Source organism: Dreissena polymorpha, chromosome 2, assembly GCF_020536995.1.
Source record: "Dreissena polymorpha isolate Duluth1 chromosome 2, UMN_Dpol_1.0, whole genome shotgun sequence".
Lineage (NCBI taxonomy): Eukaryota > Metazoa > Mollusca > Bivalvia > Myida > Dreissenidae > Dreissena > Dreissena polymorpha.
In genome coordinates, this window is record NC_068356.1 from 27,451,349 (window position 1) to 27,477,601 (window position 26,253).

General features: G+C 34.0%; 1 protein-coding gene and 2 long non-coding RNA genes across 3 annotated transcripts; all 3 read left to right on the top strand.

Annotated features, from left to right (window-relative positions):
* Positions 1 to 5,932: 5,932 nt before the first annotated feature.
* LOC127869619 (cadherin-99C-like) lies at positions 5,933 to 14,657 on the top strand. The gene is made up of 16 exons (XM_052412275.1): positions 5,933 to 6,134; positions 6,912 to 6,983; positions 7,188 to 7,363; positions 7,753 to 7,839; positions 8,187 to 8,276; positions 8,466 to 8,570; positions 8,773 to 8,898; positions 9,009 to 9,185; positions 9,938 to 10,052; positions 10,260 to 10,414; positions 10,801 to 11,013; positions 11,322 to 11,462; positions 12,211 to 12,375; positions 12,726 to 12,952; positions 13,575 to 13,704; positions 14,568 to 14,657. The coding sequence occupies exons 1-16, from the start codon at positions 6,008 to 6,010 to the stop codon at positions 14,655 to 14,657; spliced, it is 2,196 nt and encodes a 731-aa protein (XP_052268235.1). The 5' UTR covers positions 5,933 to 6,007.
* A 310-nt stretch (positions 14,658 to 14,967) lies between these two features.
* On the top strand, positions 14,968 to 15,984 carry LOC127866345 (uncharacterized). Its single transcript, XR_008042963.1, has 4 exons — positions 14,968 to 15,067; positions 15,208 to 15,333; positions 15,525 to 15,583; positions 15,728 to 15,984. It is a non-coding gene; the product is annotated as an uncharacterized LOC127866345 (long non-coding RNA).
* Positions 15,985 to 18,563: 2,579 nt separating this feature from the next.
* Positions 18,564 to 19,806, top strand: LOC127866346 (uncharacterized). The gene is made up of 3 exons (XR_008042964.1): positions 18,564 to 18,873; positions 19,293 to 19,380; positions 19,695 to 19,806. It is a non-coding gene; the product is annotated as an uncharacterized LOC127866346 (long non-coding RNA).
* The last annotated feature ends 6,447 nt before the right edge of the window (positions 19,807 to 26,253 follow it).

Below are 26,253 nucleotides of genomic sequence, written 5' to 3' on the forward strand. Positions count from 1 at the left end.
ATGTAACAAGTCCACCGCTATTTCTACGAGATTTTCTATGCTAGAATTTTCTAATTATCACTTAAAATATTTACAAAGGAAGGATGACTTTTCTTGCAATCTGTAAGACCATAAACATTGCACGAAAAATGTCAATTTCTCCCCCTTCGTGTCCCTTAATGCGCACTGGTCGCCCATCGACGTACAGGGTGTCATACGCAATCCACGACCGCTTGCCTTTTACACGTTCCGTCTTCAACTCCGTAATCAGCTTCCGACATGTGACAACTACTTCCGGCGGAAACTGTGTAAACACGTTGAATCCTGTCCTATTGATATGTTTCCACTGCCGTCTCATTATTTCCTTGTCTTTGAAAAAAGAAAACTTGGCATTTATCGATCAAATTTTCCCATGGGTGGGCTTCACCGGCAATCTATGAACACTCTCGAACATAATTGTGTCCACCGTTTCCTTTGCGATATTTAAAGGCTCGTTAATGTGTTTTCTGAGTACCGACTCCGTGATCTCAGGCTTCTCTTTATCCACTTCCGGTACGCCAGTGAAAAAAGGATGGTCCCGATTCTGTGCGATTTCATGTACACAACATCGTCGCGAAGGCTTTCGCGCTCCCGTTTGAGGTCGTCGATCCTACTTGTGACCTGTGCCGCCGTAATGTCCGTCCCCTCTGTGGTGTGTTCGAGCCTCCTCACGCGTTCGTCAACCCTTTTGACTCTATCGTCAAGATCCAATCTGCAGTAAGTCGCCCACTTATTACTCCTAGTGCACTCATAACATCCTGCAATGTTGGTTGCGCTCCGGTCATGATGGTATTCTAAGTAGCTTTGCAGGATTCGTGGTTATTGAGAACCACTATTGTATTTGTTAAATCACCGACGAGCGATTTACTTGCATTTTCAAACCCTGTAATATATAGTAAGGACACTATATAATACAGAGTTTGAAAATGCAAGTAAATCACTAACTGAAAAAGAAGTGTCCAAATCTGTTTTCCTCACTGGACTGGCCTCTTTATTTTGATGTCGTTCTAGTGTTCAGATTTACACTGTCATTTCTACTGCTATTCCTGTCTTCCCATTTATTTTATTTTTAATTTTTATTTGCCGCTACCACTACTACTACAACTACTACTATTATTTGTATTACTACTACTACTACTATTACTACCTTCTGCTACGGCTACTGCTACTGCTGGTACTACTACTACTTCTAGTATTACTACAACTTTCCTCAGTGCTTTTAACGATAGTCCTCTAACTTATGGTGAAAATTCAATTGCCGAGGTGAATAACGAAAAACGATTTGACAATAAATAAATAAAAACATACATTAATTTCAACTACAAAAAAGGATGATATTTAATACTAATTGATTAAAACAAAGATTATGAGTTCGTTTCATTTTTTTAAAGTTATTGTCAGGTCTATTTCGTTTCCGTTGAGGTAGCTTATGTCGTCCGTTTGTAAGCTCAACTTTGATTGGCTGACTGGTTCAACGGCTTATTCTAAAAATAAATGCTGGTCGAGCACAGGATTTTCTGTAACCAACTTTTAATTGAGTTTCCTGGGCTTAAATCTACTGGCCCAAGGCTAACAGACAACCACTAAACCTGTAAGTTATTCATGATGTAAGATCTGACAGTGTATTGAACTCATTCAATCTGCAAGTCTGAAGACATTCAAGGGACCTTTACACGTTTTGGTAAATTGACATAATTAAACGATTTAATAAGTTAGAGAGCTCTGTTGTTGTCGTTATATTTTTGCATACTACGAGGATTGCTTATATAAAGTATAAAATACATCTTCCATTGTATGAGCACGGATGGCCGAGTGGTCTAAATGATAGACTTTTATTCCAGGGGTCAGTGGTTCGAGCCAAGTTGAGGGTAACTTTTTTTGTTTCTATAATTTTATTCTTGTTTTTTTAATGGAGCTTTTAAGATCCAATGTTTACATTTATCAATATTAAGCATTTAATGACAAACTGTGAAAAGGTCCCTTTTAGATGTTTACTAAAAAATGTCACAAGGTAAAACTTTAGAACTCATTGGTTGTTTATTTGATTTAAAATTGATTTTGTTTATTTGCCTTGTCAGCGAGGTTACTTTTAAGTTATAATCATTTTTATCTTTTTTTTCATATCATTAATAGAAAAGATCATTTAAGCTACATTTTGGGAAAACAGGGCTTTATGCATATGCATTAATTGTCATCCCAGTACAAGAGACTCTCTTGAAACGAAAAACACAATACAAACAGAAAGTGTCGTCCTTAATAAGCTTGTGCGCATGTCACAGACTAATAAGTGTACACACGCTTAACTGAGACACCACTTATTTGACATGCATTAAGCCCCGTTTTCCCTTAAAGCAGCCGATATGTACAGATTTCAATAAAAAACTGGCCTATTTTGTCGCAGAAGCTGTTAAACACTATTGATTACATACACACACTCACTGTCTTCAGTGTACCAGTGGTGAAGTATAAACAGGCAGATGCGGCGGTCATGGTTCTTAGCGTAGTTGAAAGCAGACCTACTTGCAACGCATACCACAAACCCAAGTTGTCCGCAAGCGAACAACTAAACTCATGGCGACCCTTTGTCCTCTGGTATTGTATTAATTAAGTACTCTCATCTTCGTTATATCTTTTTTCTATGCCACTGTTGTTGATTTAATTTTGGACTCAAGTTTCTGGCAATAGTGCGCATATATTAGTGCACACGCGATGTCTGTTGACTTAACACCATGCCATTATTTTATCTACAAGCGAACCATACTAATCTGGATTATTTACTTAAAATGAAGGCAAACGTTTACTTGAAAAGCACTTTATTAATAAATGAGATTGATTTACACTTTATTTATAAAGCGGTCCACATAAATCTTTCTAGATCTGTTCAATTTATAAATACTATAACAAGATGAATAATGGAATCTACAATTAACGCTTGTAAAGAGGGCATACAAGTAAATTAGCAAGGTTTGTCGTTAATGTAAAAAACGAACCATATAAATATACATGTAGGTAGTTATAATGTCTTGTTTTTTTATATTTACATTTAAAACACGTTATTGTGTTTTCAACACTGTTCGGTCGTGCCTTCTGTATTGTGACGACAGTTCTTAATGACGAAATCAAGATAATTCTTAATTCATTTGAATAAAATTGTCAAACATATATATGAATATTTCTAAGAACACTGCGATTGCAATGCTAACACGAGATTATCGAATATTATTCTTAGCTTTCCACTAAATCTTATTTTTTGACCGATTTATACGGAATACCGTTAGGGCCATCGTGGTTACACATTTAAATCCAGAGGGCGACAATGCGATAGTACGATGGCGACAATGCGATAGTACGATGGCGTCAATGCCACAAAGCGATACTACGATGGCGACAACGTGATAGTACGATGGCGACAATGCGATAGTACGATGGCGACAATACGACAACGCGATAGTACGATGGCGACAATGCGATAGTACGATAGCGACAGTGCGACAATACGATGGCGACAATGCGATAGTACGATGGCGACAATGCGATAGTGCGATAATACGATAACGACACTGCGACAATACGATGGCGACAGTACGATAGAACGATGGCGACAATGCGACAGTGCGATAATGCGATGGCGACAATCCGACAATTCGATGGCGACAGTGCGATAGTACGATGGCGACAAAGCGATAATACGATGACGACAGTACGACAACGCGATAGTAGGATGGCGACAATGCGATAGTACGATAGCGACAATGCGATGATACGATGGCGACAGTACGATATGACTATCGCATTTTCTATATCGCACTATCGCGTTGTTGCATTGTCGCCATCGTACTTTCGCATTGTAACCATCCTACTATCGCGTTGTCGCATTGTCGCCATCGTACTTTCGCATTGTCGCCATCGTACTATCGCATTGTCGCCATCGTACTATCGCACTATCGCATCGTCGCCCTCCAGATTTTAATGTGCAACCACGATGGTGCTTACGGTATTCCGTAGATTCATCGTTTATCTTACAGCGTTTTGCAAATGTTCTTTTACCTCGCAGCAGTTAAGACTTCTTCTCAATAAAATCTTTATAATCTAATAAGGATATGGCGGGTCTACAAGAAAGCTATCTAAAGTGCTCTTTTCCTTGTTTTATTACACCTTTCCCATGGTGATGAAATGCTCCCGATTGTCTAAATAAGACACACAAGTACACTTTTACAACTTTGAAGTAATTCTCACTTTTTTTCCAAATCATTAATAGAAAAGATAATTTAAGCTTCATTTTGGGAAAACAGGGCTTAATGCATATGCATTATTTGTCATCCCAATACCAGAGACTCTCTTTAAACGAAAATCACCATAAAATCAGAAAGTTTCGTCCTTGATTAGCTTGTGCGCACTGCACAGGCTAATCAGTGTGCACAGGACACCACTTATTTGACATGCATTAAGCCCCGTTTTCCCTAAACGCAGCCAATATGTACAGATTTCAATGAAAAACTTGCCATTGTTGTCGCACAAGATGTTAAAAACTATTGATTACATACACACCCTCACTGTCTGAAGTGCCATTTCTCAACAAATCGGCACTCTAAGATCTATCTTACGGAGAATTCCGGAGATAGTCGATTTATAACGAGTAACCGTTCGGGATGAAAAAACAAACAAACAAAATAAGGCGATATAACACGTAGTTCGTGCAAGGTTTAAGAGAGATTAATAACATACGTTATGCTATGATGAGGTATTTAAAAAAGGTAAGTAAAAACCCAAATATTAAAAATATATTTTGGTATATTAATGTCATTATATGTCAATATGTAATGTTTAGTTATTGTGACTGATGCGAATTATAGTGCATATTGAAAAAATGCCGTTTCTAAAGTTAATTAGAAAACAATTTTAATATCAACCACTGGCAGATACACTTCAAACATGAAATTACATATTATTTTGTATTTGTAAAACATTTACGGGTAATTGTATGAAAGGAAAATGGACGTGTATTATTAAAGTATCTTATTAAAGACATCTGCCCACAATTCTCAAAAAAGCGTTAGATACCAGAAATGATCAATTTATTTCAAAATATAATTTGTAATTTAGTAGGTGTATTTTAAAAAATAAATCACGTTTAGTCTGTAATTAATAAAAGGAACTTGTTTAGATTTTTTTCGAATGTTTGAAAAAACGTTATTACAAATATGTAATTTCATTGCTAAAATATTTGAAATAGCTCATAATTTATATAAAAAACCCATCAATCCAGGACTTAAAGGAGCAAATTTAAAGCGGTTCCACTGCACCACAGTGTATTTAATAAACAGAATATCGCATTTTAAACGCGTTCAGAAATGTTTATAAATCTTGAGTGTTTATTTGTTTATATGAACATAATGCATACATGCTTTATAGATAGATTAACATTTTGTTACAATATGTGTGAATCTGTAAACAAGTCCATTTCAGGCAAAAGTTTGAAATAAAACCGTACACAAACGATTGAGGCATTAACAGTTTCAACATATAAGAGGTTAACTGTATGTCGTCAGTCACTTACTTGAGTGACTCACTACTGAGGCTATTCAGATCACCAATACGTTCCCAGTGACAAAAGTAAGTAGTTAGCTTTAAACTTAACCGCATAAACAGATACACGAGCTGGCTGAACATCGCAAATTTATACCCATACATATTTTACAAAGAACGCAAGAGAAGAATCGATCAACCATGCCGTTTGTAAGCATTTTGAAATTGTTTGCTGTTACTGTTCAAACTGTAGAAACGCTATTCGGTAATAGATGTAATCTAGTGGATGAACTCAATGTATTGTGTATGGGCATTATCACTGATCTAATGAATAGAATATTAAACATAGATATAAAACGAGTCACACCAAACATCAAACGTTTATAAGTCGTATATATGAAAACAAATTGTAGGAATGTAATTCAACTAATGGTTTAATACACATAGTAATTTACAGGTGGTTATGAAGGGTATTTGTGACTTGAAGATGACAGTGCCCTCAAATACACTGCTGATAAGCCTCATTTGGCTTATATGGTGCAGTGTGGCTGTCAATGGACAGCAGGTTAAACCTGACAATGTGAATACATGTAAGTGTTTTTTGAAAATATAAGATATGTTTTAGAGATATATACATGTTTAACAAGCTGTTTTTTAATGATTATTTAAATCCTTCAACTGTTCATGTCATTATACATTTTGTAACCTCAGATCAAAAAAATGAATTGTTTAGTTATGGCTCTTCATTGGTCTAAGATTGGCATTGGTGATATATGGTTTCTGTCTATTTTGTTGAAAATCTTTTTCTAAATGTAATTTCTGTTTATTTCTAATAGACAACACCTGGGGCATTACATTTTCCTTATTGGGCATTTATTTTGAGTCAAATTTATGGCATACAACACCATAAGAAAAACATGATGATTGGACAGTGTTTCTCATTATGTCAACAGATATATGTTAAGCATTACTGGTAATTCCTGTTGAGTTGTCTAGCGTAATGCAACATAAATAAGACATTTGTATATAGTATTTTAAGATAAAGCATTAATTAGGCATGGAAATATATGTTTTATTTGTTTCATGGTTAGGGCATTTATTATGGAATATACAGCTTATGCTCAAATAATATCTGATTAGTTCATATGTTAAAATTTAATGTCAACAGCAAATTTAAAGAATGAGATATCTGTGATCAAATGAAGTACCTTAAAAACTTAAATCCCTAAAAATGTAAAAAAAAACGCTATAAAATAAAAACGAAGTGTTGAGTGGTCCATGGAAAAATAATATTTTCTATTGAGTACATTTGGAATAAAACATTATCTTTCAGTAGAATAAACAGATTTCATTCATTCATATTACAGGTAAACTTTATGACTTGACTACTGGTGCTATTTTGACCACAAACACATTCCAAGTGAATATTCAGGAAACAGGTATGTACAATGCTTAATTAGATAGTTTGATATAATGCATTTCTTTACTATTTCCATAGGTATCCAACAGATTGAAAGATTTCAGTTAACATTATTTTAAAATGATGTACTTGCCAGGATAACTTCTTTTTGTAAATTTGTAAATAATCTCAGTGTAATATTAATCATTTTAAGAGTTAATTTATTTATTTTACTGGATTTCAGATAACAGGGTCAGTAAATCCCAGTCTGTTATAATCCCCATCCATGGTCAGATTCAGCAATTCCTATATCCCAATTCTGCTGACCAGACCACAGTCGATAATTATGGTCTCAGCATCTTTCAGAATCCTAACACTGGATACAACGAGCTGTTGGTTACCGCATCAATTGACCGAGATGTGAGTAAAATATACATCAGGTTGTATTTATTATAAATATCACAGGAGATATAACACTTAACAGTTCATTGGGATGGTAAAATAAATATATAAATGCAAAAACGGTTAAACATTTAGTTCATTTTAATTAAGTCTGAGTAAGATTTAAGAATGACGGCCCTTTGAAGTCTTTGGCAATTGTCATACCTAGCCGGCTCTTTTAAATAACATTCCTGATTTTAACAGAATTAACTGGTCTGTGAAGATTTATAAATTTTGCATACAATCATTTAATCAGTACTTATATTGGAGTTTCATATACATTTGATATGTAATAAAAAAAAGGAATATATAATGAAGATGTTGTTATAATTATTCATCTAAATATTATGATTTAATGATATTTTCAGGGTCCCAATCCAGAGCCCAAAGATGACTTGTCCATCATTTCTCTCAACTTTGATTGTACCTACGCATCAGGCACAAGTACATTTACAGTAAGTAGACCCACTGATCTCTATTACTGGTCTCAATCAAGAGCCCAATTATGAATAAACCATCATTCCTCTGAACTTTTTGTTGTATCGACTTATTGGATTTTATTTTACCATAATTAGATTTTGCGTTTTTTAGGAGTTTTCTTTGATTTTCATTGTTATACATGTGATTGTTTAGAATTTTAAGTTCTTCTTATAGTGTATAATTATGAATCAACATAATATTTTCTATGTTCTTAGGCTGCATACTGCCTTCAATAATTGTTCTTGTAAGTAGATTTGTATGCATTTAACATTTAATTGAGAAGTTGCGTGCAGAATGTATCAACATGAAAATGTTATTGCAGCAAAAGTTTGAGATGAAAATCCTGGTTGATGATGCTAACGACAATGCTCCAGTGTTTACCAACGCACCATATTCAGTGAATATTAAAGAGGTATGTATTGAGAAAGATTTGTTTGTATTGGTTCCATATTGTTTGTTCTTAAATCGGCATGTTTGATATAAAAAGTGTACATTCCAACTTTCCTTACTTGGACTTGCTTTTAGGAAATACACTTCATATAGATAAAGTTGCATCATTTATTCATGTAAAGTAATCATATCTAAATGTTTGTATGTTCAGGCTCTTCCCATCTCCAACACTGTGTTCGACAACATCATAGCCACAGACAGAGACACCAACAAGAACAAGGAAATTCGATTCACGATTGCATCTGGTGCTTTATATGTAAGTAAACGAGTCTTTCACAAAACGCTTTTTTTATACGAAGTATTGAAACTTTGTTTCTCCTTATCTTTCAGAAACCTTTACATTGTCTAACCTGCTTATCATAAATAGTTCATATACACGGCTTTAAATTTGACATTATAGTGTTCTGAATTAAACACATTTATTTGTGGAATAAAACATAATCTTGTAAATATTTCAGAATGGACTTTCCTACTTTGACATGCCTAATGATGATCTTGGCTATGTGAACTTGGTTCGAGCCCTGGACTACGAAGCTCTCTATGCAAATTCTGCTACCAACTTCAATCTGGTGATACATGCAAGGGTAAGCAGGATATTGAAAAGCTTATATTCATACTGTTATTATAACATTGTAATACCTTGTTGTTTTTTGTGCTCCTACCTATCATAATATGTTTTTAATTTTATTCTCAGGACAACAATGCAAATAGCGCTGTTCAACTGACAACAACCACAACACTGACAGTGACAGTTGAGGACAGTGATGACCTGCCTCCCACATTTTACTTCCCTGGATGCTTCACTGTCTCTGGTCTGGGCACTTCCTGTGAGGCTGCCGTCTACAGGAGCACTCTTACTAATGGAGTGGTGGTAATGATATGTTTAAAACTTCTTTTGTGGTTATGAAGAATGCAATCCTGTTGTTTAAACTCCTAAATTACTATTAGACTTTATCTTCATGCAAAGTGTATTATCATTTATTTAATTTTTTTTATAGATTTTTATAGAGTTTATTTCAACATACATTAGGCTTTAAGCCCTTGAGTCCACACATATTACAACAAAGTATATACACAGATCATGTCAATGACGTACAGAGTTTTTAACAGAACCTAGAAGAAAGTCTTAATACAAAATTTGTATACAACCTGAACCTAGATGAAAGTTTTAATAGAAAAAAATTTGTTTCATACAAAAAATTTGTATACACTTTATCGTATTTTGTATTTTTATATTTAAGAGATAAATAAATGTAAGTGCATGGAGAGAAACTATTGATAATATATGTCAGCTCTTAATTTAAAAGCTTAAAAAACAAAAATAGATAGATTCTGTACACTTTTTCATTGTCACTCTGTAAGAGGTAAATAGTTGTGAATACATATATAAACTTATTTGTTTAGACCAACAGAATTTCACAGGATTTTCATGTTCCGTAGTTTAATAATCGCAGATCAGCGGTTTAAATGTTGAATGAGTTGACATAATTGGACCTTATGTGTAAGTTTAAGCTACATTTTTTGAAGCCATTTTTAGCAGCATGCATTTATAAATTATAACAATCACGTAGAAAGTGAAAACAAATGAGTATATTCAGACACTATTGTTTTGTTGTTTTTAAGGCTGGAGCTTTGACATTTATCTCCACGGTGACAGGCTCTGAAACAGCGACGGGGTCAATCCGTGCCTTCGATATGGATCGACTGAATGCTCAAATCCAGTTCTCCATAGTTGGCAGTAAGTTCTTATTGGTCAATTAGGGTAAGACATGATCACTTAGGTTATTGGGACGTGCTTAGGTTATATAAGGCATGCATGTTTTACAAACATCTCTTGTTTATGCATGGATGTGTTTTCTTTGGATAAAAGATGGTGTTAATGAACGATGTTTCTGTTGTGTTTAGCATGTACCTGAGTCCTTTGTAATTGTCCATAATATTTCAGGCACTCCAAGTGGCTTTGCCAACAGATTCACTGTATCCACGTCTTCTGCTGGTACTGACACCAACCTTGCTGGTAGGGATATCTACACGGCAACAGTGACCCAGACTCAGGTCATTGGCAGAAATGAAGTCACTTTGCTGAAGCTATTTCTTCGGGTAAGATTCTTATTTATGAATATATATTTATTGTTGTAAGGACGGTCGTTATACAATACTTTCAATTGTTGGGATTTGAATACTTCATTAATGGAGGACTAAGGCAATACATGTTAACTCTCTTGTTTAATTTTTTTATAATTCCTGCACCTTATAAATAATAGTTACATATATGTATATTTATTCAAGGTTGTTGTTTGTACTGACCTGTATTTATAATCTTGAATCAACAAAGTTCATTTTCACTACCTCATATATGGAGGAAAAATCATGCTATTAATCTTTCTGTTATAAAATTATTCATAATTCAAATGTCTCATATATTATAGGTAAAGATATCTTCCAATCCCAGTATTTTCTGTTTACATTTATGTTTAATCTTGCAGGCTTCCCAAATAAATGATCCAACAAAGTTTAGAACGGCTGAAATACAATTTACTGTTCAAGCCAACAACCAGAATCCCCCTCAAATTTCCACGAACACCGGTAGTTTCAATGGATACATATATGAGAGAAACACTATTGGAGAAACTGTTCGCGCAACACAAACTTCGTCAAGTCCATCGGCTTTCCAAATAATTGTCACTGATCCTGATGTGGTATGGTGTTTTTACTCTTACTATTTTGTTGTCAAAATTGTCAAACATCCACAATGCAAGGATTGAAATTTAAACATACATAGTTAACTGACTTTCTTACTAAAATACTTTCTCAAGCATTGTTATCTGTTGCTATGCATGTTAACATGTTCTCTATATAAACTCGGTGTCTTTAAAAGGTACCTTCTCTTAATTCTGCTGAAGGACAAAAACAACAAATGTGTTTAGTGCAATACGGTAAGTGGTTTGAAAAATAGCTGACATTTAAACATTGTGTTTGATTGTTAATGTTTATTGATTAATTGTAGATCGCAAGTGACAACCAGAGCTACATCTACACAATTCTAGAGGCAGTTCCGTTTGCCGTCCAAACCAGTGGTGCCAACATTGCCACAATCTACTCAACACAGGTTCTGGACAGGGAATCACAGACATTATACACGTTCACAGTGAGTGTGAATAATATAGACCATATCAGTAAACAAAGAACTTGGTAGTTAGGTGGTTTTACTACCTGAATATAATATTTACTACCTTATATGATATAATATATAATAATATTATCACATCAAAAGTTATTTGATGTATATTAATGCCCCCCTTCAAACAAGGCTGATGATAGCAGTTGCACTGTCTGTCTGTGTATTTGTCTTAACCATAACGTTTCCATTGTTTTATTGATTTTTAAATAAGTTGAAACAAATGTTAACCATCATAGGAAGAAAAGTGGCTTAAAACATCATTCTGTCTCTTTACCTCAAAAGTTAAGGTCACTTGCGGTTAAAGGCAAATAAAAGGTTTTCCTGTCTTAAACTTTTTTGTTCATTGTGCAATTTTAATAACTTTATCGCAAATGGTCACGTGTGGCTTGTCTACCATTTCTCCCTTCCTCAAAGGTCAAGGTCACACTAAGAAGTAAAAGGTCAAGTTTGGCCATAAAAAACTTGTTGATTGCTGATTGTAAAGTATGTTTTACCCTGTTGGTAGAATCTCTTTACATTACAAATTAAGATGCCCCCTTGTGAAGAAATAAAGATATATTTCTTTGCCCATTTCTATTAGTTTGGTAGGTTGTTAATTCTGTAGACTATTTGTTTCAACGTGATATCTTTATAAGGCTTTGACATACAACCTTTAAATAAAATGCTTTTTATCTAATTACAACCACTAATACTGTATGTTTTCCCTTTCACGTAGCTGCGTGTGACTGAGAACGTTCCTACCGGTGCACGTTCTAGTGACCAGCAGGTCCAGGTGACTGTCCTTGATGTCAACGACAACGACCCAACTTTCAGTGGGAATAATTTGCAAGTTCAGAAGCTAGAAGGGGACTATACCATTAACAACAATCTCCTTACCAATGTATGTCACCATTGCGTTTTATTCAACAACATATGATGCCTGTTTGATGTGAAAAACCTGTTGTTAAAGTAAAATAACAAGATTATGCACTATTTTGATTCTGCTAAGATCTGGTTCAGCTAACTCTAAAGAACAACATGAAGACGTACATGTTTTTTTCTACGTTATTGTTGAAAAGTTTTATTTTTAAATTATTAGATTTTTAATCATGCATATTGATGGCATTGTGAGAAATGTTGTGTTTTGTATACCATTACCCTTTTTAATTTGAAGAACAACAAGTTAAATTCAGAAGCTTCACTATTGCAATAATTAGCAGTCATAGCGTCTCTTTTGATCATTGGTTCCAGGCCTTCCGCCCACTGGGTGACGTGGATCTCAATAGTAACCCTGCAGTGACCGTGGCTATCCAGTCGGTGACAGTGAGATCTGGTTCACTCACTCAGGCCGAGGTGCTGAATAGACTTGCCTTGAGAGATGATGGCCTCTACCTGACTGGCCCGGTCAGCGCAGGGCTTGTGTTTGCTGTATCACTTCGTGCAACTGACAATCCCGCAAACACTAACCAGAATACAAGGTACTTAGTAGTGTTTAGTGAACATATTGTTTCGTAAGAAAACATTCAGTATAAATGTAACGTATAATGTTACATATTTCTATGTCCCCCACCACTATAGTGGGGGACATATTGTTTTTGCCCTGTCTGTTGGTTGGTTTGTTTGTGTGTTTGTTTGTTTGTTTGCCCCAACTTTAACATTTGCAATAACTTTTGCAATATTGAAGATAGCAAATTGATATTTGGCATGCATGTGTATCTCATGGAGCTGCACATTTTGAGTGGTGAAAGGTCAAGGTCATCCTTCAAGGTCAAAGGTCAAATATATAACTTTAAAGTGGCGCAAAAGGGGACATAGTGTTCTGACAAACACATATCTTGTTATAGAAGAAAATTACTCTGCATGAATATTAGTTTTCAACTCATACAGCTTAAAACATGAAACCAGCAGATTGCATAATTTGACATTCATTTGCTAATTGGCAATATCCTGTGAGCTGTGAGCAAATAAAAGTTTGTTCCTCTCTACTAATCGAAGGTTATCATCTCAGCACATATCGATAAACATTGTAATAAAACACATGTGTGCTTTGTTTTTGTCAACATTACCTCAATGAGTCTATTGTGATAATTATTTTTGCAGAACAACAGACACTGTGGTACTTGTAGAAGTTATCAGTGCTGGAAACAACGCCCCGAAGTTTGAATCTGCAAACTACGAGACCGGCATCAGTGAGGCGTCCCCTGGTGGAACATTTGTCATCCAAGTTGTGGTGGGTACATATAAATAGTTAACTGCTTGGTTTTTATGAATGGACCATTAACACTGCTATTCATATAAAAGTCTAAGTTTCTGTTCTTTTTCAAACTTCCCCATTACTTTGTTTTTGGGTTATAAATGGAGTGTTGCAATGATTGAAATAAACAAAAATGTATGTATTTTTGAATAAGATTTTATACTGGTATTAACACTTAAAAAAAGAGTTATTAGTTAATGTGTATTTTGTTATCACAAGTACATTCACTCTATTCTGATTATAGTGATTCATTTAATATGATTACTGATACATTTGCTATGATAAGGGATGATTACTGATACATTTACTATGATTACTGATATATTTACTATGATTGCTGTTACATTTACTGTGAATACTGATATATTTACTATGATTACTGTTACATTTACTATGATTACTGATATATTTATTATGATTACTGTTACATTTACTATGATTACTGATATATTTACTATGATAAATGTTACATTTACTGTGATTACTGATATATTTACTATGATTACTGTTACATTTACTATGATTACTGATATATTTACTATGATAACTGTTACATTTACTATGATTACTGATATATTTACTATGATTACTGTTACATTTACTATGATTACTGATATATTTACTATATTAACTGTTACATTTACTATGATTACTTATATATTTACATGACTGTTACATTTACTATGATTACTTATATATTTACTATGATTACTGTTACATTTACTATGATTACTGATATATTTACTACTACTGTTACATTTACTATGATAACTGATACATTTACTATGATGACTGTTACATTGACTATGATTACTGATAGATTAACTATCACGTTTCAGGCTAGAGATGCAGAGGATGCCACATTGACATATAGTCTGGTTGGAAAAAACATTGCAGATAAATTTGAGCTCGCAAGTTCAAATTCGTAAGTTTTGTTTAGTGTTGAAACCCATGCTTAATAAGCATTTTGTTTATCTGCAGACCATTTTATTTGCGAATAAACTACGTGTGATAAATGTGCACATTTTTTCTTCAAGAATTCCTAAATCATTTTGCAGTTGCCCACCATTTCCACCCCATACACCCACAAGATGTCTGTGATATTTAAGCATGCCAGTAACTGCTTTGAAGGCATATCAGGCCTGGCAAGTGAAACAGGCTCTGATGGAATTGCCTACATTTTTAAACACGTTATTTTTTTGTGTTTCCTTATTTAATTGATCTTTTTCTTCTCTGCAGTGGAAAAATTCGGCTTTTTGGAACAGCAAGATCAGTGCTGGACTACGAAACACAGAGACAGTATATATTCAATGTTGTAGCTAAAGATTCTACCAACAGGGTAAGTGCATTATCTATTTATTATTTACTTTACTGTTGTGTGTTCAAGTGTTTGTTGTATATCTTTACTGATAATTGTGCTGAAAATATTATTTCTTCAGTACCCTAAGTGCTCAGAACCATCTCTGTTTGATTTTGCAGGTAGATACAGCGACAGTCACTTTAAATGTACTAAATGCCAATGACAACGCCCCTGTATTCCAACAAGCATCGTACGTGTACAGCGTTAATGAAAATGCACTTGCTACTTTCAATCCCTCAGTGTCGGTATGTTACATTATTTGTCTTCATTGGTTCCTATTGTATTAACACATCCTTTTTCATGTATTGATTACTGACTATAAACAAATGTTAGTGGTAACGATTTGATCTGTGGATGACATTAAAAATAAAGTACAATGTTGTCGTTCTACCAGGAAATTCATCATTGTAATGTTTATTGTGTTTATTCCTCACAGGCTACTGATGCAGATGGCAACACAATCACTTACAGCCTGGTAAACTTTGATCCTACCAGGTATGACTTAGAAATAAATGGCTTTAAAATGCTCAATTTAAATCTACAGTATCCCCATGGTTAATAAAAAATACTAACACAAAATCAACTGAAAGTGAACATACACATATTTATTAATGAAACCTGTCGTGTTTTGGTCCTTAGGTTTAGTATTAATGGAGGGTCTGGCGCAATCGGAAACACCGTTGGACTGAACTATGAGGAGCAGAGACAGTATACATTTCTTGCTGTTGCGCGTGACAACGGAACTCCCAGCCTGGCTGCAACCGCCTATGTGACAGTCAATGTGCTAGAACTGGACGACAACATTCCAACATTTGACGGGTCCTATACTGGAACGATTCAAGACAATCTGATTTCTACAGTAACTCAAAAAGGAACAACATCTACTCCACTGACAGTCAAGGTATTACAGATGTATTTGTTGTGCAATACAGACAAACGTCTATGTAAGAAATCTAAACACATTTAACATCTGCATTTCCAGGTATATTAATATCTACATCTTCAGAATGATGCTTGCACACACAAAAATCAAGCCTCTGTGGCAAAATTAATGACATTTCTTTGGTAATACATTTGTAATTACCGATATTTTGACCCCAAACAGAAGATGGCATAAAGTTAATTGTAAAACTGTTTCAATGACCTTTGCAACATGATCACAAATTGCGTGTTATTGTTTAGTTAAAGCTTACCTGTGTGACTGCTTTCAGGCTTTTGATGCTGATGCGACACCTTCTATCACGTACACAATGGATACCCCTAACAGTGACTTCAAAGTGAACCCAACTACTGGTGTCATCAGCTCGCTTCGACAGTTGAACTATGAAGCCCAGAGCACATACCTATTTTTTGTCACAACTACACAGGGATCATCGTCAGCTGTACCAAACAGACGAGCCCAAGTTACCATAGAAGTGATCGTGAGTTCATCGTTTGTTTTCATCCTAAATGCTACGATGTGACTGTTTGTGTGATATGACAACAGCGTTTATTGTAGTTTCATGTATTGTAGTTTATATTAAGTTACTTTTTTGTGTTTTTTCAATTGAGTGGTGGTTTTTGATGAGTCACTTGTGCAGAAAGTTTGGTTAAGTGTTTAAAAAAATATTTTTTGGTTGTTTTAAATATATAAGTATCAGTCTTTTCAGCTCAAACAATAACCAAATGGTCTGAGCTATACTACTCACCAAAATTTGTTGTCAGCTTCAGTGTCCGAATCCGTGTAATGTTCTGGTTTATGTTAACATACAACATCTCCATATCACTGTTTCTTTTATAGTGTTAACATACACCATCTCCTCACTGTTTCTTCTATAGGTATTCAATTGAAATCGCATGTGTGTTTGGGGTCATTGTGTGAGGTCACTGACCAAGGTCATTGTGTGAGGTAACTGACCAAGGTCATTGTGTTAGGTCACTGACCAAGATCATTGTGTGAGGTCACTGACCAAGGTCATTGTGTGAGGTCACTGACCAAGGTCATTGTGTGAGGTCACTGACCAAGGTCATTGTGCGAGGTCACTGACCAAGGTCATTGTGTAAGGTCACTGACCAAGGTCATTGTGTGAGGTCACTGACCAAGGTCCATACATCTGTAGCCAATTGTATTAATATGGATAACTTTTATCCAGTGGATAACTTTTGAGTATCTAAATTTTAGGAGGTCTTGTTTTGATAAGCAATTGAATAAACAAAAATTTTTTGAACAGGTGCACAATTTGAATACGTTTTGGATAAAAATAAACCAGGTATTTGACTTGGGTTATCTTTATCCAAATAAAGGTTATCTTTTGGATTGCGTAAAGTTATCCATATTTATACAATTTGCCGCTGGCGTGCAATTGAGCAGAATTATTAACCTATTTGTTGTGAGGAAAAATTTACTACAGATATTGAAATACAATGAGGCACTTGTGTTCAGGATCTTTGTGAATATACACTGACCAAGACTTCTTACTTTGTCAACTAGCCTTTAAGGGTGATTATGCCACCCTTTGTAGTTCAGTCAGGTTAAGGTTTATGAGAAAATTACAACTCTGTAACTACTACATGTATTCGATTGAAACATCACATGTGTCCGTGAGATTATCTCGCATGGTCACAGACCAGGTCCATAATCTCTTACCATCAATTTAGCTGAATAATTTATTTGCAATGGTACGGTCCTGTTATTGTGTACCTTGATATCTTAGATGAAGACATTGCTTCACAAATAGTTAAATTCAAATATATTAATAAGTAAGAGAATAAGGATAAACAATGATAATTTAGTTTACTGGGATGATCACATTATTTGAATTATTTTATTAAAGTGCAACATAACCATACTATTGTTTCTAGTACAGGTATTTGAATGAAAATGTACAAATGTGTTATGTGGCATTGTGAGAGATAAATGCAAACGTTAAATAACTCTGACCTGCACTCAAGCACAATTATGATTTGTTTGCTTATAAACTAGGTTTATGTATACATGCAACATATCCATATCATTTTATTTGCTACAGGTTTTCTACTGAAACTTTATATGTGTGTTTGGTGCCACTGTGTGAGATAACTGACCAAGATGTTTTGTATTGCCATGAGGTGCACATAGATCAGACGAAGCAAATAACATTTTCATCTTTGATATGAAAACCGCGACTCACAAGAAGAAACGCTTGGTGACTCATTAAAGGACACATACTACATAACATGCATTTAGGCTGTTGTCAGTTTTTGTTTACTGATAACATTTGCTAGACCTAATTCCTCCGAGTTTCCACACGGCATAATGGACAAAATAATGAAGTCTCATTTAAAATTGCGAGAAATTACTGATGCCATTGCTTGAATTAAAATTTCTCGAGCTTATAAGTAACGCAATTTACCGCATGTCCGTTTGTCTGTTCGTCCATACATCTATAAACAAACGGAAATTCGTTGATAATTCAATGACAAATATTTCAAACAGCTGCCAAATGTCATGTCCCAGTTTCTTAACTTTGAAATAATACTTCAATCAATAGTTATTACTTGAGATCAAGACATAATATAGAAAATAACACAATACGATAATATATAATTATGTTCCTTATAAGTGTATATGAGTATCTGTGTATACTAAAAACACTTGCTATGACTGTCGTTTCAAATATTGTCAGGAAGCCGATGCAATCAACAATTGTTCGACCACAGCTATTCTGGACTCCGACGTAGACAAGTTCAGGCCGGTGTGGGATCATCCATGCAGCGCATGCTTTGCTCCACTTTACACTTCCACACTCACTGACTCGTACAAAAATGTGCGTTTTATCACTGTTTTCTTTTTTCATAAGCCGATTTAGTGGATGAAAGTATTTTATATTTTCCTTCAAAACTAAAGTTTTGTATTAAAAAAGCACACACAATCCCAAACATGGACATCCAAATGGACAAACTAATTGGAATGAACATATTGCATTATATCATTACACGTCATTACAATAATTGTACATGTTTGATCTTGTATGTTACATTTGTTACGCTTATGGAGCTTTTTTTAAAGTTAAGGTTTTTAAATAATGTATACTTTAAACATCGATACTCGCTATTTATATATGCAAGATAAGATATGATCATTTTTTTCAAATAATATAGTAACCTTCATTTGTAGAAGTGTATCGGTAGAGTGATAGTTTGTTACACAAAATACGCCAAGTTACGTACAGAAGTTGCATTTTAGATCGCTCTACTGGTTCAGCCAAATCGGCTGTTAGCCATTGATGCAATTCCAACGTCGGGATCAAAGCTTTTTTACAGTATCGATTCAGGTATGCAATAGCCTTTTTAACACATAATATTGTATTGTTTTACCATATCTTTAAATGAAGAGAAATGCTTATTTATAAAACACAACCAAGATGTTAAACAAAAATTATTGCGCATATTGAAAAGGGATAAAATAAACAAAGCTGCATTCTTTACAGACAGAATGTCTTAAACTATAAACTCTAATGCGTTTAAATACAAATGCCATCCGCATACTTTATCTGACGGTATTGACATATAATCAGTTTTATATTAGTTTTCAAGGTTAGTGAATTGTGTTACCATATCAATAATGCCAGTTTCTTCCTTCTGACAGGCAACATCCATGGTATCTTTCAAATCAATAGTGAAACAGGAGAGGTAACAGTTCTAAGCTCTGTAATAGAGACCGGTTTCACCAGCGATGCTCTTCGTCTTGTCATAAGGGTAGGATAATAGATCAGTCTTAGTAAAATATATCTTTTTTTTCAAACTTGCAAACATTTATTGAATTTGTAACTCGAATATGTGAAGTATTGTTATTCATATTTGATGCATGAAATGAAAGTGTCCTAAATACAACTACTGCGTTTTTATTTATTTTGATAATGCTTTTTGTATTAAATCTGGTGAATATGAAATTCGCAGGTGCAAAAAGACATTGCAGGTAGGGAACTTTCCAACATCGCCATCCTGATTGTAGATGTAAATGGACGCAATGTATGTGAAAGCAATACTCCGCCTGAATCAAAAGGTTATACAGAATTTATTGTTGGGCTTGTAATCATGGGCGCCCTGCTCATTGCTGTTAGCGTGGTTCTTGTCATTTGTGTCGTACGCCAGAAGCGTGTAGAGAAGTCAATACCACAATATGAAGTACCAGGTAACTTGAAATATGGTATTATTTTATATGTATTCATCTATTGATAGAGCGATGCTATATGCGCGATGATCTTATAACAATATGAAATAAATTAAACACCGATGAGTCATTTACAAAGTGAAACGTTTTCTTATTTACACAAACTCGAATAGCTATCAGTTAAATGCACAATATGCATTTGAAATAATGTGTTGCTTTACAATAGCACCGCGGCAAGACGACCATGGATATGAAAGATATAATGTAAACATGATTCGTCTGGAGGAAAACACTATTGACGAATCAATGAATACTAATGACAATCGTGGGGAATCAGGGTATGTGTACGACGACCCCGACGAATCTAGAAATATGAGTGACAACCTTGGAAACAACGAGCATTATACGACTGTGAATTAACAAAGACCATGAACCGTATGTTTGATAAAGACAGATTAAATATGTTAAATACGATTCACGAAAAACACATGCACTGTCTTTAGCACTATATATACAAACAAATAATAGTTGTCATGAATGATTGTTCGAGAGTAATTCCATAGATGTCAAGCTGGTGTTCTTTTTTTGTTATCACATGTCGGTTTCCATTAGTAAAATGTTTTTAAATACGTAAAACGCTATTTGCACAAAATTTATAATTGCATACAATGCGTTTTTGTACGTGTAAAGTCATGTAATGTCATTACGTATTCTTCGTATAAGTAAATGTCATAAGGTGGTTTTATAATTTGTAAGACCGGTTTTTCTTTTACACTCATGTGTTATGGTATATACAAGAGCATACAACCAAAACTATAATTATTAACAAAACCTTTAACAAACCTCAAAATATTTAGAAGTGTACACACAAAAGCAATGCAATAAAAACTTCGTGCATACATTCACATACTGAAAAAACGCACACGAAGCGTGGTACATATGAACATTCCTAAAAAATGCTCAGTAGCTTTTAACAAAATATTGGAATAAATAAGGACAACGTACGGCATAACGAACTGGATGTAGGCATTTCACTAAAACAAATTAACAGGAAAAAAAAACTTAATGGGTGTCTGTTTTTTTTTAAAGTTAAACCAACTTAAAAAAACATGCACACATTCAGGTTAGTGAACAATAAATCTAAATGGTATCGTAGTGACGGCGATAGCTGTTTTTTTTTGCCTGTTAATTTTTTTAGTGAAATGCCTACATCTAAACCAAAGTTATTCAGTGGAAACTGTTGTGCTGTTGGTTCCATCAGTGAAATTGACCACTAGTAAACTAGACCCACATGCAAGCCAATACAAACTGATATTATTTAGCGGAATAAATAAATAATTTGGAACATTGACCCGACTAGCCAAAAATACAATCCCAAGCTAGTTCCCAATAAAGCCCGCTATATCCGATGTGTCATCAAGATGCATGCAAACGAAAGATGTTGACACAAAACCATCAATAAAATAGCCTAAAACCTTCATTTGGCAAATTTGGAATACTTCGATGACCATAATTAAGAATGCTTTATCTGCAATTTGTCTGGCTATCGGACTTCTTGGATGTTATATGCCCACACATAGTTGCACTACTTTTCATGATTATCCGGTGTAATATGTCGGAGTGCGAACAAGTTACATTGGTTTATTTTGAATAAAATTCAAGAGAATACTTATGGAGTACTTATTTAAGTCAGACTTGCTATCTTACTTGGCCGAAAAAGTATTACCATAAACATTATAACAAATTTTCACGATGATCCGCTTTAAACTGTTTTGAGTGATTGAGCGGAAATCGTTTTCCTGGACGCTTAAACCGTCTTACGATTCTCCACGAGTGTTCCTACAATATGACCTGATTTTGTTTCTGAACAGCCGTTTGTAAATATGTCGTCTTTTTAATTATTGTGTGTCAATACTGATTCGTCTAATATTTATAAAAGTTATACTGAAAAAAGAATCTGTGGAAAAACGACTACACAAGATTCTGATAAAAGTAATGAACAACCATCAGTAAAATTAAAGTGGTGTACTTAACTCAATGTCCCAATAAATGAACAAGAATGGAATTGCATATTTGCGTTACCCTTTTTAATAACTAATAATGTAAAGGATCACTGGTTCCAATACATAATAATTCACAGGATAATTAGCACAAACAGCTTTTTTTCTGTATAAACTGAAAATTACTGATGATCCGTTATGTTCTTTTTGTAAACAAAGTGATTAACATATAGAATATTTATTTTGGGAATGTCAGATATCTAAAGCAATTATTGATGAAATTTTACCAGGACAATATTTGCCTTTCATCAATATCACAATTGTTGTTTTTTGATATTTTACAAAGTCTGAAAGCGCAATGAATAATGTTATTTTCTTTATAAAGCTATACAAGTGTAAAACGAGTAAAAAGCATTCTTAGCATAGCTAGAGCCAAGAAATACCTAAAGTGGAATATGCTCACTTGAGAAAAATATCCATTAAAAAAAAACATTAAGAATCCTTTGACAGTGAATGTGAAGTATTTAATGCAATTATGTCACAAACCTACAATTTAAACTTGATGATTGTTAAAGTAATTGTTTGCTTTTGTTTTTAACAACTTTTTGCAAATGTTTTTCATTACTTAAATACAAGTTAATATAAGACCTAGTTTTCATAAAATATAAATATTAACACCTATTATAATAATTTCGTCTATGCCTTTTTCATCTGTTATTACAATTTATACATCATTGTTGACTTAACACACTGAAAATGTCGATATAATTATATGTAACTATTTATGTTTGTCTCTATGCCTTCTTCAATGATAGTACAATTTAAATATCCGTGTATTTTTCTATACACACTGGAAAATGTTTTTCTTTTCTTTGATATTCCTTTAATGTGTTTTCAACACACAATTATATGCATTAGATAGATTTGCATTACATTCGTGTGTGATTGCTTATAAATGTATATGTATTTGTTTGCAATCTGGAAATAAAATGTGTTGAAAAAACAACAAAAACAACAACACATGCTTAAGACTTTAGAGTATAGAACTATGCAATTGATATATAAACGTGATTGCTTTAAAAATACATAAATAAATACATTTATTAAAGTACCAAGAAACCAAACAAAATAACTGGTACACAACACCATATGTATGGGTTAATGCCACCTATTATCGGCAGTTTCGAATTCATAACACCATCTGTTCAAACAAATTCCATTATGTCAATATTTGCTCCGAAATTTTAATTTGGTAGAAATCTTATTGCTAGATAGAAGGCACATGCCTTACCAAAATGATCGTTTTTGCGTGTGCGGTAATCGCTGATGAACATTTCTTTGAAGGGGGCAACTTTACTTTACCATTTTCAAAGCAATGTTAAGCATATGATGGTGATCAGTGAACATAATCACACTGTTTGTATTCGCTGATTAACCAACACTAAATGCACATACTTATTGAAGTCAACTACGTGACTTGAACTAAGGATAGGATGTTAAGGCAGTAGATATTATCACATCAGGAGTGAAAGGGTCCGGACCGGAAATCGATCCTTGGATTTGTGATTCACCACTTAACCAATTAAGCTCAGTATTTATTGTAATGTTATACAGATATTGTGTTGACATTTTGTAATTAACAAACTGTTGTCCCGAATTGTGTGGAAGGCAATGTTTTGAAACGTAACCCACGGTATTACGCCTTTCACTCTCATAAAAAAAACTGATGGACAGCTCTGTCATGTATTTGAAATATATGCATCACTACCAACTTTCTGTACACAAAAAACAAAATCATCAAGAGCACTTTATAATAATAATCATATTTATACTTATACAGAAACAACATATGTAATGAATCCACATGAATACTTTGGTGAAAGAGAAATGAGATATTTACGTTATGAGCATGGAGTTAGTTTAATATATTTTAGTTGGTTGTTGGTTTTTCGTTTGTAACTTCGATCATCATAATTTATTTGTGTGGACATTGTCAATACATGTATACGATTTTAAATGCTTGCTTTACAATAAATACGGTCAATTGATGGCGAACTGCATACGGATTAAAACAGCTTGAAATCAACTGCCCCACACATTGAACTGTAAGCATTTTTTACACAGCGAAAAATGCATTGCTTAATTATTGGACATATATTAACCACACAATAACGAATACAGCGTATGGTATGAAGAAATCATACGGCGCACCTTGTGATAGTTATAACACAAGCACGCTTCGAGTAAATAAACGGGGAACAGGTGAGAAAGAGTGTAAACCCACTCTAATCTAGTCATATAAGCGGACTCACAAAACGTTTGTTAATTTTTACTATGAGGGTTATGGGAGTCCATATGCAGCCCGTCACAAACACAACCGCAGTTCTCCGCAGCTGGAGGCCGTTTCATCAATATTTACGTTTTTTATACGATCGTAAATTACGTATCGAGATTTATGTAGTCGTTTACGACTTTACAAAAATTCCGTTTCATCAACGAAATCGTAAATGCACCATACATAAAATACGACTACATAAATATACGTATTTTGTAACCGATAAACATAGTGAATCAGTCTGAAAAAAAATGCATGACGTAGTTATCGGGCGTTCTGTCAGCAGACGTAAACATCGCTTAAAGTAATGATGGCGGCTGAGCCTGTGGTCAAACGGATGAAAAACAAAAACTGGAACGCATCGGAAACGACAATTCTTGTCGAACGGTGTGTTGAAGGGTATAGCCTTCTGTTTGGAAGTCATTCGCCTTCGGTAACGGAAGAGAAAAAGGATTTGTTTTGGAAGGAAACAAATTGAAATGTGAGTTGACAACTTGTTCATTTTGTTGATCTTAAAGTTGAAGTTAAATGTATTTATCGCATATTTTCATATTCATGAGTTAAACTATATTGCTTAGAGTAGTTGTTTTTGTTCTTTCTATGCAGAAAGGCGATTTAAGCTCAATTAGCAGTTTCATATCGATTTATTTAGGCCTAGGAAATTATTAAATTCTGGCTCACGATAACTTGAATAAGACATACGTAATGCATTGTCATGTCATGTCAGTAATGTTGTTGTTCAATTATCTTATATTTTATTTCAAGAATGTATAAGACGCACATGCCAAATACATGTACAGTACATGGTTCTGGGCTCGTTACTCTATAGCTGAGCAACCAAAATTTTAAAGATGTAAAAAGTGTTCGTGCCTACTTACTGTATCATGGTATAAATAATTGATTGCTCAGATTAAAGATAAAAGTTTTCAATGTTATTTAATTCCGTGCAGGATAAATGCAGTTGGACCCGGTAGAAGTTTGCATGAGGCAAAAAGAAAATGGTTGGACCTAAAAGTAAGTTGTATGTGTGTGTGATTTATGTTTCATTCAATTTTCAACAAAGCATAAAAGTGTTTTTTTCCATATGCCATATAAATATGCAATATTTTAAACCTCAGTGTTAATTTTATGTGTCTTAATCTCCCATCCATCATTTTATGGAGATGTTTTGAAGCGTGTCCGCAAATTAAAATATGTTAAACCAAATGTTCATATTAAACTTTTCAATTTAATTAACTCGTTTTTATCAAAAGGATACGATGCTTATGTACTTAAAAACACGTGTTTGATGGTTTTCGATTCACTATATCTTTCTTCCCTTAAAATTTGGAATCATTAGTGATATTATAGGCATTTTTCACTGTTGAATAAAATTGTGTCATTGTGTCGTATGAACAAATCTGCATGAATACTACATTATAGGCATTTTTCACTGTTGAATAAAATTGTGTCATTGTGTCGTATGAACAAATCTGCATGTAAACTACATTTAGACTCAAATCGTACATCAAATCATTTCTGTCTTCAGATTTCAAAACACCTATATACTGTTTGATTCCAATAATGTCGCTTTAATGGAATTACCATTTGTATTCATTTGCTTCATAATATTAAATCACGTAAACTTGTTTTTATTAGTAGCACAGCCCCATTAATATTTTTATTTAGTACTGCCCTTGGAATTTGTTCACGTCATTAT

Coding starts and splice junctions, on each gene's coding strand:
- LOC127869619 (XM_052412275.1), top strand. CDS start 6,008: ATGAAGGGTATTTGTGACTTGAAGATGACAGTGCCCTCAAATACACTG. Junction 11,014..11,321: donor TTGTCACTGATCCTGATGTG/GTATGGTGTTTT, acceptor GATTAATTGTAG/ATCGCAAGTGACAACCAGAG. Junction 12,376..12,725: donor ACAACAATCTCCTTACCAAT/GTATGTCACCAT, acceptor CATTGGTTCCAG/GCCTTCCGCCCACTGGGTGA.